The 26,323-nt window shown below is 40.9% G+C and overlaps 1 protein-coding gene and 1 long non-coding RNA gene across 2 annotated transcripts; both read left to right on the forward strand.

The window, feature by feature from the left end:
* Window positions 1-11,236: 11,236 nt before the first annotated feature.
* LOC138947144 (uncharacterized) lies at window positions 11,237-13,753 on the forward strand. Its single transcript, XR_011449562.1, has 3 exons — window positions 11,237-11,285; window positions 12,226-12,532; window positions 13,399-13,753. It is a non-coding gene; the product is annotated as an uncharacterized lncRNA (long non-coding RNA).
* A 1,706-nt stretch (window positions 13,754-15,459) lies between these two features.
* On the forward strand, window positions 15,460-25,778 carry LOC138947143 (nascent polypeptide-associated complex subunit alpha-like). The gene is made up of 7 exons (XM_070318594.1): window positions 15,460-15,621; window positions 16,414-16,549; window positions 17,245-17,338; window positions 18,281-18,411; window positions 20,996-21,124; window positions 24,086-24,208; window positions 25,660-25,778. The coding sequence occupies exons 2-7, from the start codon at window positions 16,415-16,417 to the stop codon at window positions 25,672-25,674; spliced, it is 627 nt and encodes a 208-aa protein (XP_070174695.1). The 5' UTR covers window positions 15,460-15,621; window position 16,414; the 3' UTR covers window positions 25,675-25,778.
* Window positions 25,779-26,323: the final 545 nt, after the last annotated feature.

Here is a 26,323-nt window from a genome sequence, read left to right on the forward strand (position 1 = left end):
CTTGATTTCTTCTTCTTCCTCTTCTTCTTCTTCTTCCGTGGTAGGACTGGGTTCTCTCGAACGTTGAAAAGTCCTGCAGGTTGTCCATACACTTTTGGATTTCTGCCGTTCTGACCCAGTGACTGTGTAAAAAACATATCTCAGTGACGCAACATGCTCTCTCCAACGCTGGTGTCACTCACGTCAGTTTCAATTAAAGTGACAATCACTTTGCCTTTGCCGACTCTGATTCTGAAACAGACCAGATCCGCAAGTCAATCAATGCTTTGTGGATGAATGCTTGCAAGGCAAAACAAGTAAAGGGAAGTAAAAGAATCATCAAGAGAGAGAGAGAGAGAGAGAGAGAGAGAGAGAGAGAGAGAGAGAGAGAGAGAGAGAGAGAGAGAGAGAGAGAGAGGTTTTAAACATTAAGAGACAACATAAGAGATTTTGCATCAAATCCAAACAGGTAAACATGCTAAGACATGAAATATTCTCCGTTTTCCATTTGAAAAACTGCGTGAGAGTCGCAACCGAGTATGCGTGAGAGTCGCAACCTTTCAAAATAAAGCAAGCGTGAGAGTATCAACCGGCAATTTGTAGGGTTGCTACGCGATTTCTTGACATGTAATCGAATTGCAACTTTTCAAAGACCAAAAAGTACACTCATGTTTCAAGAATTGATTAACTCGGCTTGACTTTCCCGTTGACTATAATCTTTTACTTGCATTAAATATTCCATAATAACAATGAAAAGTCAACATTTTGGCGCAGAACGCTTGAAATGTGTCAATATTCTCTGCTCCCTTTTTACAAGTGCATTTAAATAATAAAATAATTCTGGAATATGGTACGCATACTTCTTATGCTAAAGTGCAAACAACAATAATACGATAAAACGTCTTTTTGTGAAAGTTATGATGCAATTTGTGGAGCAACTCACCTCGCTTTGCCGCCGCGTGAGAGCTGAAATGGATTGAACCGGAGCGTGGGTAGTTTCTTCGTATCAACCGGTTATACGGTGTGCATAAACCCACCCAGACAAGCAAGCACGCAAGACCTCAGGTCTCAAGTTGCACGCACGCCCCCGCTAACACACACGCTCGTGCGTATGGAAGGCGAAAAGGGTCAAATGATCCAGCAAAAGGATCGAGTAACAGGATGCATACTTTTCGGAATGTATGCATCCTTTTCGCGTTTGACCCTTTCCTACCTACGGGCGGAAAGGGTCAAACACACAAGCAAAAGTATGCATACTTTTGAACGAGCAGTTTCATCGCGCTGTTTCGAAGCTGAATTCTTGGTCACGGAAAACCATGAAACGGATTAGCACGAAGAACGAAACTAGAAAGTAAAATGAGTGATTACGTGTTCTGGTGTGGCGTGAAGTAGCATGAAATAACAAGAGAAATAGACAACGAATTCTTCTATTTTAGCGAGTACAATTAGCATGTAGCGTGAACTGAAATCAGTGAACTCACGTCAAGCGTGCGTTTGCCGCAAAAATGTGCACTATAGACTGTGTGCCGGTAAAATTCCGGTTACACTTTTTGTCGGCACCACTTGGAACTGCGCGATGAAAAGGATCGATCTTGTTGCACGATACGTTTGCACATGTGTTTACGCAAAAGGGATGCATCCTTTTACTCGATCATTTGACCCTTTTCGCCTTCCATGACGCGCGCAGGCGCGCACGCGCATACACACACACGCACTCACACACACACACACTCACACACACACACATACACTGACACACACACACACACACACACTGAGACGAGCAGGCACGCAAGTACTCATCAGTGTCTCGAGTCGAGTCGTGTACACATGCACGCCTCACTGTGACCCCCTCCCCCCAACACACACAAACACATTCATGCACGCATACATACACACGAAAACACATAACTACATAACAGACTGGTCATGGAGATAGTCCATTTATTATTTAGGACACTGAGCTTATAACTATTTGAGAGTTTTTACAAGACCGTCCGCACACACACGCACGCACACCGGCACTGACGGACTCACACGCATCAGACACAAACACATACACTAACACACACGTACACACGGCACTCAGTCGGACGCGCGCTCGCACACACACACACACACACACACACACACACACACACACACACACACACACACACTCACACCCCAACACACACACGCACACACACCCACACACCCACACCCACCGGCATACGGGGGCACACACACACACACACACACACACACACACACACACACGGCACACTCGTTCATAAATGATAATACCCGGATAAGTTCGCATGCCTGCGCACATAGACACACGCACGCACTTGCATCACGCCGCGGCGTACTGTCTAAATATGATGCTAAAAGGAAGATCGGATGTTTCCAAGTAATATTTCTTATCCGAGGTCTCCGGGGAAGAAAAAAACGGATATAAGGAAAGGGGAACTTATAAACGGTTCCCTTGCATTTTTTATGAGCGGGTTCCACTGTAGTGTCGTTAAGGAACTATTCAAAAGTACATGGTTTAGAAATCTGAGTATTGACTGAAGTATGGCATATTTGGAAATTTGATCTCAAGCACACGAGAGTTTACCGGAACGGAGGAATATACGAGATACGCGCATGCGTGGACGGTCGTAATTTAAAGTACAGGTCTACCAAGACCTGTCAAATTTATCTTGAGAATACCCAATATCATGGTATTCTTAAAGATAATAAAATAATTTGTTACAACTGAAAACATAAACCAATACATGTAAGGCCAAAAAAAAATAGGTCTGTTTACGGTAACATAGGCAAAAAAAATAGGGTCGGTAGGTCGGGATTTTTTTTTATTTTTTTTTTTTTTTTTTTCTCCAAAAAACCATATTTTTACGTTATTTTGCCAAAAAAACAAGATTTATTTTTTTTTTCCCCCAAATGCCAAAAAAAAGTCTAGGGTCGCGCGAAAAAACTAGGGTCGGTCGGGTTACCGTAAACAGACCTATTTTTTTTTTTGTGCCTAATCATAGTAATGTTTCAAACAGATGACAATATCGTCATCTTTCGAAGTCAAGCAAGGGAGGGAACTAATAAGGGAGGGCGTATATTCCTCCGTTCCGGTAAACTGCATCGTGGAATTCTACACAAACTTCGACTTCCTACGTAAGTACTCTTTTATGTTTCTAATTCCACTTCACGCAGTTTCCCGAAAACTGCGTCGTATACGAGCCTTTAAACTCGGTTGAACAAATTCCAATCACACCGATTCATCACAAAGCAAAACATCGGTAATACGAGAAGTAATCATGGAACATTATTCACCTTCGGAACTCAATATTTCGTCAATCTTTGCATTTTCGCTGTGTAAATGATTTGCTAATATAGCAACTTAGAAGCACACAGTTTCAAATAATACCTAGATCCTTCACTGACTTAGTGCTTCATTTGAAAAGATTAGCACTTAATAAAGCAGTACGCAAACAAAATTGATGAAAAACTTTTCATCGCATTCGTCCATTAAAACTGAAGTGTTCAGTCCTGCAGAGGCCACCGGCCCTGCATCTGGTCTTCATGGTAAAACCAGTTTAACATAATTCAACTTTCAAAAAAAGATTCCTTCTTTTAATAATGTCACTCATACAACACAGAAAGATTCCTTCTTTCAATGATGTCACAAAAACAGCACAAGATAATCTTGATATCCTGACTCGACATCCTTAAAGTTATTTCTTTGGTGCATAATAATTCAATATAGAATTAGTTACTGATGATTTACATTTGCTTTCCTGAGGTTTATTGTAAAACTTATGGAAAGTGGATGCTTTAGACCAACCGGCCGTCTTCAAAATGTCTTCCAAACTGAAACTCCAGATACAAGCATGGCACTATGAAGCAGCTCCCCTAAAACTATTGGAACCAAAGTTCTGAATTCCAGCACAACAGTTAACACTGTTTTCATCCATCTGGAAATTAAGTCTTTAGATGCTGGTCCATGAGGCCGTTGAAAACACAGTATGAGCTGATCAGAAGTCCTCAATTCAACAGTCCTAGAGGTACTACCAAAGAGTGTATCCCTACGGAAAGAGGGGGCACTTCGGCCTCGAAGCGATGCCAGACCTTCCCGCATTCCAGCTAGCCCCTCCCCCTTTCACCTAGTAAACTTTCTCACGCTCAGTTTTATTGCAATGGCGAGCAAGGGAAGAGGGACCTGGTGTTCAGCTTCTAATGGTTATCATTCTCGTAAAAAAAAGATTCCGTTTTTTGTCTTTTCATGGGGATGCAGATTGTACTGTTCGCCTTATTTTATCAATTATTATATCTATAATTGAAATGTATAAATGAATGTTAGAGGAATACGGTTTGTCTTGTATCACACCAAACCAGCGCAATTTCGTTGTGGTTTTGAGCAAGAGGTTAACACTGAGAGACTGAGACAACAAAATGAAACAAGACAAACAAACAGAACTAGAGAGAGAGAGAGAGAGAGAGAGAGAGAGAGAGAGAGAGAGAGAGAGAGAGAGAGAGAGAGAGAGAGAGAGAGAGAGAGAGAGAGAGATTGAACGAACGAACGAACGAACGAACGAAATTACTCAAGGATGGAGAGAGAGAAAGAGAGAGAGAGAGAGAGAGAGAGAGAAAGAGAGAGAGAGAGAGAGAGAGAGAGAGAGAGAGAGAGAGAGAGAGAAACGGACAGATAGACATCGACAGAGAGAGAGAGACAAACAGACAGACAGACAGACGACCGACAGAGAGAGAGAGAGAGAGAGAGAGAGAGAGAGAGAGAGAGAGAGAGAGAGAGAGAGAGAGAGAGAGAGAGAGGGAGGGGGAGGGAGGGACAATTAAATTAATTAAATTGAATATGAAATTAATTTTTGAAGCTAAATTTAATTTTGAAATTTTAAATTATTTTTTGAGGATGACGGAATAAGCAAAGTATACATGGCGGTTTGTTTTTCATCCGGCCCTCGCCCATTAAGAGGTAACACAATTACAAGAATAAATACAGTTAAATAGAAGTTAAATACAGTATAAATGACAGAAATAAAATGTCAAGCAACCAATAAGACATTTCAAGATGCATTTATATTTTGTTTTAGCAATGTTTGAACACTATATATAACACAGAAATATATGTTATGTTTATAAGAGAGAGAGACTGAGAGAAAGACTGAGAGAGAGAGAGAGAGAGAGAGAGAGAGAGAGAGAGAGAGAGAGAGAGAGAGAGAGAGAGAGAGAGAGAGAGAGAGAGAGAGAGAGAGAGAGAGAGAGAACTGATTTTCATTGCTGTAAAGAATGTGTAGAGAACTGACAAAGTCCCATTACTTTCAATAGATTCACTAATAATATGTTCATAAAGCAAATGTATGAAGATAAGTCTGTGAGTTTCTGTCTACATGTATTCAGTGTCTTCTAGTTTCTGTCTGTATCTCTTCAAATACTGCATGAGTGCCTGTGAAATAGTTTTCAGATGCTGGTAACAGTACGACCAGTGTGTTTTCTTTACAAAAATTTAATAAAACAGTCTTTTTGATAGTTATATAAGTAGCCGAAAACAAAAGCAGTCCGTCAATCTTCTATTCCTCCTTGCTCGGTCAAGCCGTAACGCTGTTGTAGATTCGGCGCCGGCTCTTGGCATCACTTTTGCAAGTGGCGTGAAGAAGGGAGTGCCCCCTCTTTCCGTATAAGTTCTTTGGTACTACTCCTCCAGGCATTTCACAACACGTGACATAGTTTTTCCGATCAGAATAGGCTCAATCAATCAATATGAGGCTTATATCGTGCGTATTCCGTGGGTACAGTTCTAAGCGCAGGGATTTAAATTTTTTTTATGCAATTTATATCGCGCACATATTCAAGGCGCAGGGATTTATTTATGCCGTGCGGATGGAATTTTTTTTTTACACAATACATCACGCATTCACATCGCCCAGCAGATCGCAGCCATTTCGGCGCATATCCTACTTTTCACGGCCTATTATTCCAAGTCACACGGGTATTTTGGTGGACATTTTTATCTATGCCTATACAATGTTGCCAGGAAAGACCCTTTTGTCAATCGTGGGGTCTTTAACGTGCACACCCCAACTGCCAGTATACTTCAAAAGCTGTAACGCTGACTGATGATAACCAGGTCTCGTACTCTTTAACTTGTCAACAATAAATATGGTAGATCTAGTCTACAGCCTTTATCATGTATCTGTACACAGCTCAATTTTAAGGGAAATCCGCTGTGCCCGAAGTGCGGTTCAGAAAAGTGGCCCGGTTCAGCCGGTGTTACAACTGGTCAGTTTCTCAGTTTTTGGTCAAAACACTGTCTTGCGTCTTCAGCTATCGGCAGTATTCATTCCCGATATATCGAGTTCGGGAAACCCGTATCCACATAATACAGACCTGTTTACCCCCATAAGTGTTTTGGAGTAATGCTCAGCCCCAAAAATAGTAATCCTGGCACAAAAATAGTAATCATCCAGCATTCGTCGCCAATTACAACGCACATGACAACTGTGTCTGCGAAACGCAATCATGCACATATATCCATCATTCACAAACAAAACACATCAGTCAGTTTTTGTAGTCATCATAATTTCAAAGAAGATCACATCAAAAGCACATGCATCACTGATTCTTTTTCTTTTGCTCGTAGTAGGCCTTTTTCAGTGTGTCAAGCGCTTCTCTACTGTACTTGCGCTTGCCGAATGAGTGAGGGCGAGACTTCACCACTAGAATAAGGCTCTCCAGCGTCTCATCAGACAGACATGATCTCTGGTCAGTCCTGTGCTTTTTCACCCCATTTTGCCATTGAAAAAAACAATGCCAAACATGTGAATTGATAAAAATAAAAATAAAAAATTTTTTTTTTTTTACATTTTTTTATTTAAAGGCACAGTGCAGCTCACAGCCTTCGTTTTGCGTTTTCGTTGCAGCTGAGTGCATTTACAGTTCAAAAATCCACCTATGGTAGTAAAACAAACCCAAAACTACCCAACGACGACATCTGTGAAGCTCGACAGTTTCTTGTTCACGCGAGTGCATAAATTAACCTAGTTATTACGTGGTGTACGCACAGATTCGTGACGTAAGCGTCGTCTGCTTTGATGCCAAGATACACGATCAGATTCGCCAGCACGTTTGAGACGGACCGCCCGAAACTGACCACAAACCGACCGTGTAGCATGCGAACCGTACGTCTCACAAGCTTGATAGCACCCGTCTCGGCCCATCCGTTTGAAATACAGCAGGATCTATTCCGAACGGATCAAGAAACTTCCAGTTCCAGCCCCTGAGCGCACTTCAGTCGACACCCACTACAAATGGCGGTCAGTTCAGCATCAACACTTGCCGATTCGGAACCGAAATATTTCATCAACCTGAATCTTGGCGAGGAGTTGGAATCTATGGAACAATGGAAGTAAAAACTACAAAAACCAGCAACATCGGGACCTGTTCATACTGTCCATGCAGCAGACGTGTGGTGAAATGAAAGGTAAGCGTCTGGATCTAGATTTGTTTGCATTCATGTATTGTATCTGTATCAAAGATGGTTTGTCTGTCTCTGTCTCTATGCTTTCCTTGCTGTACGCTTTTGTCTTGAAGGCAAGTATGTAGATCTACATTTCTCTCCTGTTCCGGTCTCAAATCTGCCTTAGCCGAACTCTAGTTCTACGTTCAAAACATACCTCTTGGCACATTGCCTCTTTTAGTTTTACAGTGTAAAATTATCTGGCAACTTCTATCATAATCAATGTGTCATCTGTTTGGGAAAATGCTGTCAGTTATTGGGAGTAAAGAAAACAGTCTAGTGATGTGTTGATTACCCTAACGCAGTAGCAACGATCATTTTGCATGACTGTAGCATTCAGTCATCTTTATGCTCTTATTTAGCTTAGTCACGAACACAAAGCAAATAGTGGCTGACTCAGTCACTGGGGTATTCGCATAAGAAGGCTCTCTTGCCTTGAAATTACCAAACAATAACACACAAGCACTCATTGCCAACTAAAAAAAAACCGCACACGCACACACACTGTGACCCGCACATGCATACTGTGAGACACACACACGCACATACCCACACACACACACGGCACACACACACACACACACAGCCACACGCATGCACAGAGAAAGAGGGAGAGAGATGACAAATGAAATACTAATTTTGCTTTGCTGCTTTTATTTCCTCCAGTTAATGCCATCAAGACAAACAACAATCCTTCGTAATAAGGGACTCGACAGGGACAGATGACATCTACACTCCAAAGTGAAAGTACTTGCAAGAGCAAAATTTATTTCTTCTGCCTGTCATCAAGAAACAACCTTCAGCCACAAATCGGGTAAGCTTTACACCAGCCTGTATGCTGTAGCTTCAAAAACCTGTTTAATTTACAGATCTAACAATAAAAATAGATCAATATTGGTGGGAGTGGAGATTGATGTATGCTTGGGCCTTGGGTGTGTGTGTTGGGGGGGGGGGGGGGGGGGTCATATACCAGACATTTAAAATCAAGTGAGCTTACTGTACACCATGTAAACAAGGTATGTGTAAAACCTTCTTTTCAGTCCATCATCATTCCGTTAAGTGGCTCCATTGCCAGGTGACTGCACCAGCAGAATTGATTCAAGTAATCAAAACACTCTTCTATCACATATTGAACCTATCTGGAGCTGTGGTTTGAACCATGTGTTCCGTGTGGTTTGTACCATTGTGACCAGGTGGGCATCGCCACCCATTAGGCATAATGCAATCACACTCACTCACTTGGTTGTGGGGAAAAAACTCATTACCAACAACCACAGGCACAGTTGCATTGTGCAAGTCTGGAAGATATCTGGCAGGGGGAATGTTCAGTGTATTTTGATTTATTAGGTGTGAATGTTGAACGTTTGTATCACTGTTCCTTAAATTCACATCCATGTCAAACATCACACAATGATAATGAGCGTCAATGATGGCAAGAAAAATAACGGAATAAAAAAGCAAATAGACTTTAGAAAGATAAGGATAATTTAATTGTTGTTCCTATTTTTTCCCCTTCTATTACACGATTATAAATTATGCAGAAAACCGGACTTTTTGTGTGCGGTAATATTACATAATTAATAAGAAAAGAGATGTAGAGTATTTTTTTATATATAATTTTGAAATGGGCTAAATATGGGCTGTGTGACTGTTTACTGTGCTTTCTTTTTTTTCTTTACTCTATTTTTTGTTAAAGATACATTCAACACAGTCGTTTTTGTTTGCTGTTATTGTAATACTATATAATTATGAAAGTAAAAGAAGTAAAAACATGTTATTTTAACAAAACAAACACAAATTTGATCAACTGTTCTTGAAGCTCTAAGTGTCACGGGTCGTCTCGTCTATGACACCCACGCAGTTAGGAAACAGCCACAAGTCTGCTGTTATGACTTCCCCTTCGGCCTGTGTGTGTGAAGCACCTGCAAAACACACACACACACACACACACACACACACACACACACACACACACACACACACACACAAGTTTATTTGCATGTTTACATTGTTTTTGAAATCGTTTGAACATGTTCCTCTATGTATGTTTCAGGATGACACATTTGAAAACAAAGAAGATAAGTTCTCAAAGTTGATCTGGATTACCACAACAACCATGAAAACAAAAAGGGGGGGGGGGGGAGGGGGGCACGGAGCCTCTGGGGCCTTCCCAACACAACCCTGAACAACCTTAACCAAGAACCAGTTTTGGATGACGACCCTATCCTAGGCGGATTACCCGATTTTGGGCCATCGGCTGCTGATGTCAACACATCTTCACAGAAGGTTCAAGACCCAAAACGTGTGTGGCAACAAAGGACACAAATACAAAGAAAAGGTTGGAAAAGCAAGAGGCTGTCGCGCTGAGGAATATTAGCTCTGTGCTGCAAAAGAGATTAAAGGCACACTCCTTCTCGTGAAAACATGGACGCTATGGCATGCTTAAACGGTGTAAGTGTCCAAAGGCTCTCGGCAGGCATAAAAGGCAGTTTTTGCAGCCGTTTAAGCGGATAATGAGACAAGAAAACGATACATCTGAGTAACTCGCAAACGCATTCAGCATGGGTGTGAGCCCAACATTTTGCCAGGACTAAACATTTTGGAAGGCCGGGGTCCAGGGGCCGCTAAGGCTCCAGCGGGGTGCAGGGGCAGCGCCCTTGTTGGGGGGTCTAGGGTGGCAGTGCCCCCCAGCCGAAAATGAATTTTAGTATTATACTTTATTGGGAGGGTTTAGGTGGCCTCTCCTGACTAAATCTTATAACAAACAAGTGTTTTTTTAAGAGATGCATAATATAGATTTGTAACTGACCAGCTGAAAATGAATTTGAGTAATTCAAGAGGGGCTATTTGAGCCTCTCCCAGATTTAAAACTGAAAACAGCTACCACAAAAATTAAAACAAGAAGGGCAAAGCCCATACGACTCACATGCTTGACCTTGACCTTTACATGACCTTGACCTTCAGGGTCAAGGTCAAATAACTAAACCTAGCAATGACATCATACACTAAGAACTGCTTTCCACATTTTTCCTACCAAAATACATGTGACCTTGACCCAAGGTCAAGGTCATCCAAGGTCATGCAACACAAAGCTGTTAATTCAAGACATAGGAAGTACAATGGTGCTTATTGGCTCTTTCTACCATGAGATATGGTCACTTTTAGTGGTTCACTACCTTATTTTGGTCACATTTCATAAGGGTCAAAGTGACCTTGACCTTGATCATATGTGACCAAATGTGTCTCATGATGAAAGCATAACATGTGCCCCACATAATTTTTAAGTTTGAAACAGTTATCTTCCATAGTTCAGGGTCAAGGTCACTTCAAAATATGTATACAATCCAACTTTGAAGAGCTCCTGTGACCTTGACCTTGAAGCAAGGTAAACCAAACTGGTATCAAAAGATGGGGCTTACTTTGCCCTATATATCATATATAGGTGAGGTATTGAATCTCAAAAACTTCAGAGAAAATGGGAAAAATGTGAAAAATAGCTGTTTTTTAGGCAACATTTATGGCCCCTGCGACCTTGACCTTGAAGCAAGGTCAAGATGCTATGTATGTTTTTTGGGGCCTTGTCATCATACACCATCTTGCCAAATTTGGTACTGATAGACTGAATAGTGTCCAAGAAATATCCAACGTTAAAGTTTTCCGGACGGCCGGACGGCCGGACGGACGGACGACTCGGGTGAGTACATAGACTCACTTTTGCTTCGCATGTGAGTCAACAAGGGGGGGGGGGGGTTGGGGGATATGTAAGAATGCACAAAATCAAAAACCTCCATACTTGAAGGTGTTTGGTTGCACCACTTTTGCTAGGGGGTCTACAAAAAGCAAGTTGTATACACATTTCAAGAAGGGTTTTAGAAGCATCTCCTCGCTTAAACTAAAACTTAAAATTGGAGATGCACAAAATGTAAAAAAATCTTGTGAACTTGAAGGTATTTGGAAGTATCCAGCTGAAAATGAATTTTAGCAATGCAATAGGTGTTATTTGAGCCTATTCTGACTTTAAAACTGAAAACAGCACACCATTTTGCTTGTTTAAAAATAGTATTGGGGGGGGGGGGGGGGGGTAAATGAATGCATAAAATAAATTAACAATATGTTTGGTTGTACCACTCATGCTAGGGGGTCTACAAAAACAAGTGGTATACACATTTTTTTTTTCCATTATTTTATTGTCCCATCGCTTGGAAATTCGGGTCGCTTCCTCCCAGTGGAAAGCTAGCAGCAACGGAGTCGCGCTACCCAGGTGTCTGCGTGTTTAGGTGTATTCAGCCACCTGCACTTATGGCAGAATGACCAAGATCTTTAACGTGCCATTGTGGTGACACGGGGGTGGGAGATGGATACCGTCTCTGGGTCTGCACATAAAGTTGACCCGTGTCCGTCCCGGCCCGGATTCGAACCAGCGACCTCTCGATCACAAGTCCAGTGCTCTACCACCTGAGCTACCCGAAGAAGAGTTTTAGAAGCATCTCCTTGCTTTAAAAACAAAAACTTTAAATTGGAGCTGCAAAACATTTAAAATTCTTGTAAACTTGAAGGTATTTGGAACTAACCAGATGAAAATAAATTTTAGCACATCAAGAGGTGCTATTTGAACCTCTCCTGGCTTAACAACAAAAATAGCAAACCAATTTTTTTAATTTTTTTTTTTTTTTTTTTTTGGGGGGGGGGGGGGGGGGATTAAATGAATGCACACAATAAAAAAATCTCCACACTTGAAGGTGTTTGGTTGCACCACTCTTGCTAGGGGGTGTACAAAAACAAGTGGTAAACACATTTCAAGAAGGGATTTAGAAGCACCTCCTCACTTACCAAAAACTTAAAATGAGAAATGCACAAAATTTTAAATTCTTGCAAACCTGAAAGGTATTTGATTTCATCATCTAGTTTTGTCTTTGATTTAAAAAATGCTTACTGCATTAAAGAAAAATAAAGTTCTACGCGAGTGAATTCTGAGAACTTTAAAAAGGCAAAATCTTTAAACCAAGTACCTCTCAGGCTCTGCGGCTGATATGTCTCATACTCCAGGCAGGGATGTCGTTAGGCGTCGGACATCGGACATATAACGATGAAAATCCCCAAATTTCCGATTCACATTGCCGCATGTCGGTCAGATGTCCTATCGTTTTAGCCTGAGCGTGGTCATTGTCCGATATGTACTCCATTCCTTCGGACAGCGCGATATTCGTTAATTTTCATTTCAAGATACAAATCTTCTAAAAGACCGAACGCTCTCGTGTTCAGCTGACACTGAAGTTGTCAGTGCCGCGTGCGGATCTTTTCTTTTGTCGGGAATTCCCGAACCGTTTGCGGTATGCGCCGTTTGGGTATAACCGTCTCGGTGCAGCGCACTGATATAAAAATAGTGGATTCTTTTTAGATCAGTGCATGCTACAGGAGTACGGGAGACAACTCCAACTGACTAAATTTGTAGTCTGCTTTTGTTTTCGATACGAGACGAAGCACTGAATGATTATGCCGCTGAAAAAAAAACTAAAGCCTACAAATGATCAGCATTAGATCAAACCGATCATTTTGTTTGTCAACTTTTATCCAAATCATGCAGTATTTAATCAAAGTAAGAGCTCTGAAGTTGTTCATGTTGGTTCTAAACAAATACAACATTATACGCACACTGTGTTGATGTATTTACTATATTATGTGTGTGTTCTACAGCGCTCGCGCGTGGGTGTGCGCGCGTGGGTGTGTGTGCGTGTGCGTGTGTGTGTGTTGGCGCATGACTTTGGAACAATTCCATGGAATGTGTTATAAGCTATTTGGCGCAAATTCATGTCCTATTACACTTTCTGAAAGCGGTCAAATGTCCTATTGATGCTGAAGAACTCAGGACATTTGTCCTATAGGTATGAATTTGTAGCAACATCCCTGTCCAGGTATCGAGAAAACAAAGAAACTTCACAATCAACGTTTTCCCCATATATATAACCTGTTTTGGAATCGATCAATCTTCAATTGCACAATAAGATGGATTGCAACTGTCTTTTTTTCATCGTTTACAGATCATATAAACTATCAACTGACTGACCTAGTATTACTTTGTTTGGCTTTTTCATAAATAACAAATACACTTCATGTATAACGTTGAACGCTGAAGAAGAAGAACTTCATGTATAACAAACATGGTTTTTGCATGCATTCCTGATTTTGTGTGTGGATGTGAGACCATGCATGGGGATTTTTATTCTGTGTGTACTATTAACTGCTAGATATAAACATACAACTACCTGCTTAGATCAAGAGAAGAAGCACCACCTGCCTGTGTTCTGCTTGGCACGGTTGCAGTATGAACGTAGCCTCAATGCTGATTCACAAAATGTAAAAAATTAATAAAATGAGCAATTAAAAAAAATGTACAATGCTTTCAAAAATACAATGCATATATTATTATTATTATGTCCAATAAAATAATCATTTAAAGACCTCATGAAAACACAACCAACACCCACAGGGCCTAACAGACAGAGCCACAAACACCAAGGGGGCACACACACACACACACACACACACACACACACACACACACACACATGTACAATGTACACATGCACACACAGTTACACACGCAGACACACGCGTACATAGTACAGCTAGTACAGAAATTTCAGGATGAACCGATCCATGCTATGTTTGTAATATTTCATTTGCAATGCATATTAGTTCTATAAATACTGTAGTATCATAGCAGACAAAAATGCCCAGAGACAGTTGGCTTATCCGAGAGGAGTCGTCAAACAGCTAGTGCAAAGGTGCATAATTTATTTATGGCATTATATGTTATATATATATGTTTTGTTTTGTTTTTACAGTTTGTGAATTGGGAATCACAACACCACAAGCAATGATGACTATATAGGCCCTTATATAAACGACACCAAACAAAATCACAGCTTATGCAAAGTCCCAGTTATCAAAGCAAACGCCAGGCACCAAGAATCCACAATTTGTTTAGTCAGGGCGCAACAGGGGGCACTATTGGGCTTATCCCGTGCTTTAAAATGATCTATAGCGACATTCTGCAGGTGATTTCTACCCACCACCAGTACCCAACTTCCTCTGTTCTATTGTCAAGTGCCAGTGGTCTGGCAAAAACCAAAGTACGAAATGAAAACACACAAAGTGAACCACGGCGATACATAGAACTCCTGCTCCACGACAAATCGCACTCCCCCCCCCCCCCCCCCCCCTCCCTTCCCCCTCCCTCCCCAAGTTCAGAAATTATTTTTACAATCACGTCCAAAATACACTATTACCACATAACAGAATTAGAATGATAACCATCTCTTACGAAGTGCATGAAAAGTAGATCTACTCACTTGACCAGCAAAATGGGGATTGTTGATGACAACATTCTTCTTCAGTTCAATCCATCGCGCAAGCTCCTCCCCGAAATAACCCCGCCGCGTATCATAGCTGTGTCCACGTGCGAGTTTTTCGTCTCTCCTCTGCCTTGTTCAAAACGGTGTAGTCGGCGGGGAATCATTGCGTTTTGATTTCTTCTTTTGGCTTTGGTCTGAGTTCGATTCAACTGAGTGATCCCGGCCTCCATTTTGTTTTACACAAACTCATGATGACGTCTGACATAGTTTGCGAGTGACGTGTCTTTTTGTGCATGATGTGGTGATCTACCTGATCTAAATTTAGATCCAAAAATAGGCCAAGGACCGGCGGGTCCGAGTTAGAAATTAATTCGTAAAAAAATTGCAGTTCTTGACTCCTTGCATGGAAGTCAATGAAACTTGGTATTTATTCAAAGGGATAGACGCCTGAGGTATGACTAAAAGCCCTAGGGGCTACGTGCACCTGGATTTGACAAGTCCAGTATCTTTAAGAAAATCGTAGTCTTGACATGGATAGCGGAATGGCGTATTTTTTGCAGAAAATCGTAATAAATTACGCCAAAATCGTAAGGGTAAACAGGTCTGAATTAATAGCATCGATACAAAATGGAATCTGAATACGTATCGATGCAACCATGCCAATGCTGAGTGCAAGCTGTTTGTCTAGGGGAGGCAACTCGTTTTTACTGTTCATTGACATGAACCGGAAGTACTCTTCGCTCTCTCCTTTCCGACATTGCTTGCAAAGAAAGCAGACATGTGAGTTGTGAAATCGTGTCCATCGGGCAATCATTAGATTAAATCCATACTTTTTATCGTGTTAGGGAGGTTCAGAGATCACCGTTTACACGTTTCCAAACATTAATTTACCTACAGTCTCGGTAAACGCCGTTTCACAGACCGTTGAAGTTTCACACAGCGGGGTTGTTTAGGCAAAGGGATAGTACTACGGATAGTGCATTGAATGAGTGATCAATTGTCTTTTTGAATGGAAACTTTTGTGTCTTTTGGCTGTAATACCCAGAATAAAATCCTATGTTTTGATTCGATATATTTTGAGGTTACAGTAATTCATTTTTCATAGGCTTTCGGTGGTAGTTTCCCATAATTAGCTGCTGTGGATTGACATTTTGGTTTGTACTGCACAGTCTGCAGTAGAACCTGAGCCTCAGGCTCACGACTGACCTCTTGCTTACACTAAGTTACAGTTACAAGCGCAGGCAGGTCTGATTTGATAAAATGTTAGTCTGAAGAAAAATTCGACAGAACGTGGAACATTACCAACTTGGCTGTATTGACTACCCTCTTGAATAATGTGCTTATGTGACTAGTTTGATCAAGTTTTTGGCATCATTCATTCAGTCGCTAATTTGTTATTTAGTGTACTGGTAAGCGTATTGGTAAACTGGAACTTTTTTTTATGATGAATGAATGATCTATTGACTCGTCTGATTGCCAGTTGTCAAGAGGAATTGACCTCCGCTTTGGGTTGAAATATTGCGAGTTTTCAGTTAACGAGATTCCTATTAACAACATTTTTTTCTGTCACAGCATGCCGACTGAAGCAGTAGAGAAGCCTCTGGAGGAAACCAAGCCTGACGATTCTGCGTCGTCCGACTCTGAAGATGACGACTCCCCTCCAGAGCTTGAAGAGCACGATGCCGCTGCTATGCAACAACAGAGCCAGGTGGGATTTGATGTTTTCTTCTTCTGTGTTACTATCACTATCAGCCCAAGTATAGATGCATAGGTCCTGAATGTCAGATCTATGCAGTTTTGAATTTAGCAATAGGCCTCGAGGCTTGCCCAAAAAATTCACAAGTCTGCCCGGATTTGTCAGCAAGACTTTCACGTTGAAACTAAACAGGACTTTATAAGGGAAATCATGGGAACACTTCCATTTTCTGAGAAACCTTATATCAATGATGCCAGATTGGGAGGAGTTGTCCCTGGTAGGAGTGCTTACAGGCAATCTTTAAGATCTTTTAGTCGCCACTACTTATGAGTGATCAGGCATCGGAATTGTCCGCGAAATCACGGATTTCCGCGTAAAGGAAATTACGTTTCAGCAAAAATAAAAAATTGTCTGCAGCAAAAAAAAGGTAAATTGGATTATTTGTATACTATTGTCTCTATCCATTATTTGCTTACACGAGAACTATCAAAATATTGGTCTAAAATGCTAAAATTTGTTTTCCCCCCCCCCCCCCCCCCCCCCCCCCCCCCCCAACTGGGCCCTGCCCCTGTACCCCGCCACTTGAACTGAGCAGACAATCTTTCGGACTTAGTCATGAATAGCTGTGTGTTGACTTGAACTAGATATCTCAAACTGACCGATCCATCATAACTTTGTAATGTAAAATTGTTTTTCCTCTTCAACAGGTTGCAGCAGCTGCCGGGCTTACAGAAGAACTTGTGTCCAAAGCCAAACAGAGCCGTAGCGAGAAGAAAGCTAGGAAGGCTATGTCAAAACTGGGTAAGTTCAGTGAGTTTAAAACTGTACAGTGTGAAGCAATTATGAATTAATGACAGCTGCCATCTGTTGTGTAGAGTTGTTTCTTTGTGCAGTTTTTTAAAGCTAGTAATAGTAGGGTCGGTGTGCTCCTTGTGTTTTCTCCGTCTTTTCTTTTCTGTTTCTTTCCTTGGTAAACCTTGTGTGATTTATAAGCGAAACACAGTTCTGGTTTACCAGCGTTGTTCAGGGTTCGTACAGAGTCCTTGAACCCTGGAAAACTCCTTGAAAATTGGAAAACCTTTTCCAGGCCTTGAAAAGTGCTTGAAAATAGAGTTTTGTTAAATAGTCATTGAAAAGTACTTGATTTTTCCAAATTGTTGTCCATACATTTCGTCAGCAGCTTGTCTTATTTAAAAAAAAATGCAACCCCCTTTTTTTTCGTCAAATACAGTACACATTTTGGGAGAATAAAAGATCGAGTGAAAACGAAAGCAGATGAACTATTACTAGTCACCCGTAGTTGCTTCCCTTCCCGGAAGTTGGCAAGGGAAACAACTACGGAATGACTAATAGAAATTCACCAGAAACTTGATGACTTGAAAAACTGAAGGTAAGCTTGGTGCTTTGCATTAATTTGGGGAAAATCATGTCCTTGAAAAGCATTTATTTGGTCCTGGAAATGTCCTTGAAAACTCCTTGAATTGTATCAGCTCTGCCCTGCAGGAACCCTGGTTGTTCCCAGTTTTCGGTCATTTACAATTATACAAATTTTTGTTGTGGCAATGCTGTCACATCTGTCTGCAATGATGAAAATAATTTCCCTGTCTTATCGATAAATGCTGACAAACTTGATTCTTTTCAAGCCAATTAATCTGAGCAGACAAATGGACAGTGTTATTTTTCGTTAACTGGGTCAAAGGGGTCATTGCTTGTTCTGATATCTCACCTGTTGTTCGTTTTCAGGCCTGAAACCTGTTGTTGGTGTAACTCGCGTCACCATCAGGAAATCAAAAAATATTTTATTCGTCATCAACAGACCCGACGTTTTTAAAAGCCCTGCATCTGATACCTACATCGTGTTTGGCGAGGCAAAGGTAAGGAATTGCCTGTTGAGAGGATTTTTTTTATATACTATTGCGGTTGTGTAAATTCCTGGAGGGGTACTACTAATTGCAAACTTTGCAGAAGTATTTTTTGGATGCAACATTTATTTTAGTCATATTGCTGTACAAGATTTGTGTTGTTAAAATCTGCTTATTGGGATCATTCAAAGTCACATCGATCCTTGACATTTTAAGTTAATAGGCAAGGCATGTGAATGAAGTGTCTATACAGTTTGTCTGCAATGATGAATTTTTCCCCTGCTTATCGATAAATGCTGATAATTCAACACTTTTCAAGCCAGTTGGACTGAGCGGACAAAGGAGTCTAAATCAATTTGAAGGGAGGATGTCTTAAAAACACCGTTTTCCAGACTCTCTGTTAATATCAACTGTAAATTTACTTTTATGTGAAACCCCCCGCGGGTTAGGGGAAAGAATTTACCTGATGCTCCTCAGCATGTCGTAAGAGGCGACTAACGGATTCTGTTTCTCCTTTTACCCTTGTTAAATGTTTCTTGTATAGAATATAGTCAATTTTTGTAAAGATTTTAGTCAAGCAGTATGCAAGAAATGTTAAGTCCTTTGTACTGGAAACTTGCATTCTCCCAGTAAGGTAATATATTGTAGTAATTTGTACTACGTTGCAAGCCCCTGGAGCAAATTTTTGATTAGTGCTTTTGTGAACAAGAAACAATTGACAAGTGGCTCTATCCCATTTTCCCCGTCGCGATATAACCCTTCGTGGTTGAAAACGACGTTAAACACCAAATAAAGAAAGACTTTTATGTGAAGATTCCCTCCCTTTTGAGACCTGATTTTCTTTGACTTTTGGAGGTCTTGAAGGAGTAGGGTTACTGTATGCAGGTGTACGTGGTCCGGCTTGTTGAGGTCAAGGTCATGGGTGAAACCTTTCCGCCTCAGGGCGGAAATCCGCCAAATGAAATTGATTAATAAAGGAATTCCTTATTTTAAAAATCTTTAAAAAAAAGTTTTTGGTTTTTTTTTCCGCCGGCGATCTGATCCGTATTTCTCCTAACACAGTGACTGGACATCGCTGAGTCTTTGTTTCACTGGGCGCGCGAATTATCGGACTACAGCATGGCATTTGTTACATTGTTTAATGTGCAAATGTGTGTGTTTGATATACCTGGATAGGCCTATTTTTTTGACTCACATGCGAAGCAAAAGTGAGTCTATGTACTCACCCGAGTCGTCCGGCCGGCCGTCCGGAAAACTTTAACGTTGGATATTTCTTGGACACTATTCAGTCTATCAGTACCAAATTTGGCAAGATGGGTGTATGATGACAAGGCCCCAAAAAACATACATAGCATCTTGACCTTGCTTCAAGGTCAAGGTCGCAGGGGCCATAAATGTTGTCTAAAAAACAGCTATTTTTCACATTTTTCCCATTTTCTCTGAAGTTTTTGAGATTGAATACCTCACCTATATATGATATATAGGGCAAAGTAAGCCCCATCTTTTGATACCAGTTTGGTTTACCTTGCTTCAAGGTCAAGGTCACAGGAGCTCTTCAAAGTTGGATTGTATACATATTTTGAAGTGACCTTGACCCTGAACTATGGAAGATAACTGTTTCAAACTTAAAAATTATGTGGGGCACATGTTATGCTTTCATCATGAGACACATTTGGTCACATATGATCAAGGTCAAGGTCACTTTGACCCTTATGAAATGTGACCAAAATAAGGTAGTGAACCACTAAAAGTGACCATATCTCATGGTAGAAAGAGCCAATAAGCACCATTGTACTTCCTATGTCTTGAATTAACAGCTTTGTGTTGCTTGACCTTGGGTCAAGGTCACATGTATTTTGGTAGGAAAAATGTTTAAAGCAGTTCTTAGTGTATGATGTCATTGCTAGGTTTAGTTATTTGACCTTGACCCTGAAGGTCAAGGTCATGTCAAGGTCAAGCATGTGAGTCGTATGGGCTTTGCCCTTCTTGTTACCCTTAAAAGCCTGATTGGCTCACGTAAGTGTAGCCTATGCGATCGTAACTTTGTCTGTCTGTGCGTGCGTGCGTGCGTGCGTCTGTGCGTGTGTATGTCTGTGGTAGAAACTCTAACATTTGAAGACGTCACATTACATTGACGTCACATTATGACGTAAGAGGGTTAGACGTCACGCGAAGGAAGTACTGACAGTCTCGGTCATTATTATTTTGAGCGCGCCGAGACTAGTTGGCAGTCGTGTCCTTGTAAGTAGGCTACATGCAGACAGACAGATCTAGATCTAGTGTCTCGCTTTCTTGCACAGTTTCACCTATGCTCTTTCTGTGTGTGTGTGTGTGTGTGTGTGTGTGTGTGTGTGTGTGTGTGTGACGGAGTGATTGAGTTTGTGTTACTGTTTGTCGATTTCTTACGTGAGCCTTGATGGCTTCGCCTCTTGTTTTTCGTTTTCTTCCGGTGGGCCTCCTAACGGGGCGTTGCCCCTGCACCCCACCAGGGCCTGGGCGGCCCCTGGACCCCGGCCTCATTTTCCTTATTTTCAATTCTGATCAGTTTCACCCATGCATAGTCATTGTTCAAATTGTACCCAATATGTGATTGCAGATTGAAGATCTGAACCAGCAAGCCCAGATGGCAGCGGCAGAGAAGTTCCGGGAGAAGGCCCCGGCCGGTCCCAGCGACATGCCATCCACAGTGGCACAGCCCATCCAGGAGGAGTCAGAAGAAGAGGAGGTGAGGAAAACTTAGTGACAAATTACCTGATGCGGTCGTGATTATGGCGTGTTGACATCGGTTACTGAAACCATGTGTGCTTGGATTGACAGGATCATGCATGGTTTTGACAGAGTGTAGTATGCCATGGAACTTAATTCTTCTGCGTTCAGTTGTAGACTAGCCATGTCCAGGGCTGTAAAGTCTTTGTCCATAATGAAGATGGTAGTTATTATCATAAGAATATATTTTTGTTTTTAGTATGAAAGGCTACTGTGATCTCTGGCGTTTGTTCACTGCAGTAAAATGTTGTTCCCCATCCATCAGCGGAAACACTCGTTAGTTGATGCCTTGGCTGTCCTTTGTTGCTGTGCAGATGGATAGTTATCAGCGTCAAACTCTCTTCTTGTTGATTTACTTCGTGCATAGCTATATACAACATACAAATAGCACACAATTCAGTTGAGTTAGATTATAAGGAAAACTAGCTGTACCCATTTTCTATGTCCGTACACAACTTATAAGCCCGCAGACACAGAGAGATAGACAGGCAGAGACAGAGAGAGACTCTGGGCTTGCTGTGACTAACTGTCTTTGAAACTGAGACCAAGACTTTGTCAGGGTTAAAGTAACCGAGATCAAGACTTTGCCAACAAAACTGAAAAACGCGTGACGCACGTGAAAGAAGTGATAAAACCATGAAGTTTCGACAGCCCAGACGGGCAGGGTCCTCGATAGCTCTTAGGATATGAACTTTTCCACTGTTTTTACAGAATTCTTTCAAGTTTGCTTTTCCAAAAGTAGCCTATGACAGGACTCAAGTTGCGAAGAACATACTCTGCAATTCCCGTCAGTCGGTGCAGCTGTTTCGGAGCCTATCGTCGTCATAAACACACAGATAGAAGCCAGGTTTAGTAGTTAGATGGTCGCATCAAAGTCTAATGTCACCTAATAAAAATGTGTTTCCGTCTGAAATAAAATCCTGCGGAATTCCCAGTTTAAGGTTTAACAAATGAAAACATTTTTGAGCAGAGTAGGTAAAGCGGAAGAATGATTCATTTGTATGCCGTAAAATATTGTTTAAAAAGAAAATGGCAGTGAGCGGCATTTTGAACAGAAGGAGGTAGCAAACACAAGTTGAAATATATGATTTGTACCATTTGTCTGCAGTGATGATCTTTCCCCGGCTTATCGATAAATGCTGATAATTCAACACTTTTCAAGCCAGTTGGACTGAGCAGACAACAGATAATTGTTTTCTATTATAGCAGGTCGTTAGGTAAGCTATCAACAGAAATATGTCATACTTAACCAGGTTATCTGGCCGGTTTGACATTCAACAACTCGTTTGAACAGTCATACATTTGGAGTAATTTACCGTTAAATCTTCAGAAGTTTGACCGAAATATATTTGAACATGTTGAGTGACGTGAAGGTAAATTTACTGGGTTATTAGTCAGAAATCTGGAAAACGAGGGTCTTAATTTATTTAGTGAGGGAGTCTAAATCCCATGTACTGTTGCTTTTTTGGAGCAGAGTAGGTAAAGTGGTACAGTGATTCATTTGTATCTCGTAAATGATTGTTTTAAAAAAAATGGCAGTGGCCGGCATTTTGAACTGAAGGAGGTAGCAAACAAGTTAAAATATGATTTGTACCATTTGTCTGCAGTGATGATTTTTTCCCCAGCTAATCGATAAATGCTGATAATTCAACACTTTTCAAGCCAGTTGGACTGAGCAGACAACAGATAATTGTTTTCTATTATAGCAGGTCGTAACGTAAGCTAATAACAGAAATATGTCATACTTAAGCAGGTTATCTGGCCGGTTTGACATTTAACAACTCGTTTGAACAGTCATACATTTGGAGTCTCATTTACTGTTAAATGTTTGGAAGTTTGATCTAGAACACTAACCTGTATACCCTATAACAAGCATCCTAACAGTTGAGCTAATTGTTACATAGTGAAATATATTTGAACATGTTGAGTGACATGAAGGTAAAGTTACTGTCGTTATTAGTCGGAAATGTGAAAAACGAGGGTCTTACTCTTACTCTATTTAGTGAGGGAGTCTAAATCCCCTGTACTGTTGCTTTTTTTGAGCAGAGTAGGTAAAGTGGTACAATGATTCATTTGTATGCCGTAAATGATTGTTTTTTAAAAAAAAATGGCAGTGGGCTGCATTTTGAACTGAAGGCAAACACAAGTTGAAATATATGATTTGTCCCATTTGTCTGCAGTGATGATCTTTCCCCGGCTTATCGATAAATGCTGATAATTCAACACTTTTCAAGCCAGTTGGACTGAGCAGACAACAGATAATTGTTTTCTATTATAGCAGGTCGTTACGTAAGCTAATAACAGAAATATGTCATACTTCACCGGGCTTCGACATTCAACAACTCGTTTGAACAGTCATACATTTGAGTCTCATTTACTGTTTAATGTTTGGGAGTTTGACCAAAAACACTAACCTGTATACCCTATAACAAACATCCTAACATTTAGCTAGTTGTTACAAAGTAAATATATTTGGACATGTTGAGTGACGTGAAGGTAAATTTACTGTCGTTATTACTATATTAGTCAGAAATCTGGAAAACGAGGGTCTTAATTTATTTAGGGAGGGAGTCTAAACCCCCTGTGCTGTTGCTTTTTTTGAGCAGCGTAGGTAAAGTGGTACAATGATTCATTTGTATGCCGTAAATGATTGTTTAAAAAAAATGGCAGTGGGCGGTATTTTGAACTGAAGGCAAACACAAGTTGAAATATATGATTTGTACCATATGTCTGCAGTGATGATCTTTCCCCGGCTTATCGATAAATGCTGATAATTCAACACTTTTCAAGCCAGTTGGACTGAGCAGACAACAGATAATTGTTTTCTATTATAGCAGGTCGTTACGAAAGCTAATATCTAGCTGTCTTTTGCTTGATGTATTTGTGAGGAATGTTTACATTGTTTTTGTATTATTTTCAGGAGGACGAGACGGGCGTGGAGCAGAAAGACATCGAACTTGTCATGTCTCAAGCCAACGTTTCCAAGTCTAAGGCCATCCGAGCTCTCAAGAACAATAACAATGATATTGTTAATGCCATTATGGTATGTACCACTGTCTTTACTTATCTGAATATGTGTGTGGGTGCCTTTTTTAAAATCAAAAACGAAGCTGGTCTGACATCTTTTTGTCTAATTTTGTGGTAAGGGAGACTAGCTCTCTTTTTTTGTACAAGGTTATAATAAGGAGCACTTCTAACTTTAGTCATAATTTACGGTAAGGAAAAATGACAGGTGTGTGACTCTCCATCAAGATTTTATTTTTTAATACATGTATTCTATTTCTTTCTTTCTTTATTTGGTGTTTAACATCGTTTTCGACCGTTCAAGGTTATATCGCGACGGGGAAAGGGGGGAGATGGGATAGAGCCACTTGTTAATTGTTTCTTGTTCACAAAAGCACTACCGTATTTGACGGACTACAAGCCGCGACTTTTTTTAAAAAAAATCGCATTGCGGCTTATAAAAAGATGCGGCTAAAACGTTACCTAAATTTGAATAGCATTCACCTAATGGAAGTCGCCGCGGATTTTCATTTCGCTCGATTAGCGATTACCGGTACTTTATTAGCTCTCTACTCAAGACTCGGCGCTTTTCTTTCTTTCGCGAATTTTGTTTGTCAACAAGTCGTCGTGACAAGATAGCGTACAGAGAAACACCAGATGTATCAGGATCTCGCGCGCGCGAGATTTCGGTTTTTTTGTGTCTCGCGATAGTTGGAGGAGCGAGAGCCGCCATGTTGTGTTTTCGTCTGCTCGAAATGTGCGCAAAAGTCGTAAATCATCCCAAAAAAGCTTATTCCGGGCGGGACTACATGTGTGTGTTGGTTACAAATTGTGTGTGTGATATTTTTCTTCAAACTTTTTTACTTTTCTGGTTTGTTTCACTTGTTTATTCTCGGAGACGATTTCGCCAAATACCGTACTTTTGTTTGCCTGGTTGTTTTGATTGATTGACACGATCTGATTATATTTTTTTCGACGGCGGCTAATATAGTGACGCGGCCTATACGTGGCTCGTCCCAATTTTTTTGTTAAAAGTCGGGGGTGCGGCTTATAAAACGGTGCGTCTTGTAATCCGTCAAATACGGTAATCAAAAAATTGCTCCAGGGGCTTGCAACGTAGTACAATATATGACCTTACTGGGAGAATGCAAGTTTCCAGTACAAAGGACTTGCATACATACATTCTTACATACTGCTTGACTAAAATCTTTACAAACATTGACTATATTCTATACAAGAAACACGTAACAAGGGTAAAAGGAGAAACCGAATCCATTAGTCGCCTCTTACGACATGCTGGGGAGCATCAGGTAAATTCTTCCCCCTAACCCGCGGGGGGCATGTATTCTATTAAATTAATGACTCTTCCTAAACGAGGAGAATTGTAATGTTTGTGTGCAAATGTAGTAAAGAAACATAATTGGGTTGCGAGGTTTGGTGAATTGAGCTTTTCATTTATAACCCTGATGTTTGGTATTTTCTGTGTTGCAGGAGTTGACGATGTAACCTTGGCCTTCCGTCTGTGTGCTGTTTGTCCCTGTACCGCGCTGTATCTGTTTGGCGGTTTCGTTCCTGCTTCTAGATTGTGATCAATACAACTAAAATTTCTACTTACTGCCTCGTGTTTCTTCTTTGTGTATGCTTGTATGTCAATGTGGGAGTGAGTTTGAATGCTACATTTGAAGCAAAACTAGAAGACTATATCACTGAACCTAGTACATGTATTATGCTAATGTGCAATCCACCCAGAACATGAGAACTAAAAGACTATATTACGGAACCTAGTATTAATATTATGTTAATGTGCAATCCACCCATAACATGAGCAGAACATTGTGTGCAGACTCTCTTCGGTGTCCGAACCTCCCCCCGTGTACACTACATTGGGTGTGCACGTTAAAGATCCCACGATTGACAAAAGGGTCTTTCCTGGCAAAATTGCTTAGGCACAGTTAATAATTGTCTACCTATACCCGTGTGACTTGGAATAATAGGCCGTGAAAGGTAAATATGCGCCGAAATGGCTGCAATCTACTGGCCGTATAAAATTTCATCTCACACGGCATCACTGCAGAGCGCCTAGAACTGTACCCACGGAATATGCGCGATATAAGACTCATTGATTGATTGATTGAGAACAAAAATTGTGTTCATT

Source organism: Littorina saxatilis, linkage group LG14 (assembly GCF_037325665.1).
Source record: "Littorina saxatilis isolate snail1 linkage group LG14, US_GU_Lsax_2.0, whole genome shotgun sequence".
Taxonomy (NCBI): domain Eukaryota; kingdom Metazoa; phylum Mollusca; class Gastropoda; order Littorinimorpha; family Littorinidae; genus Littorina; species Littorina saxatilis.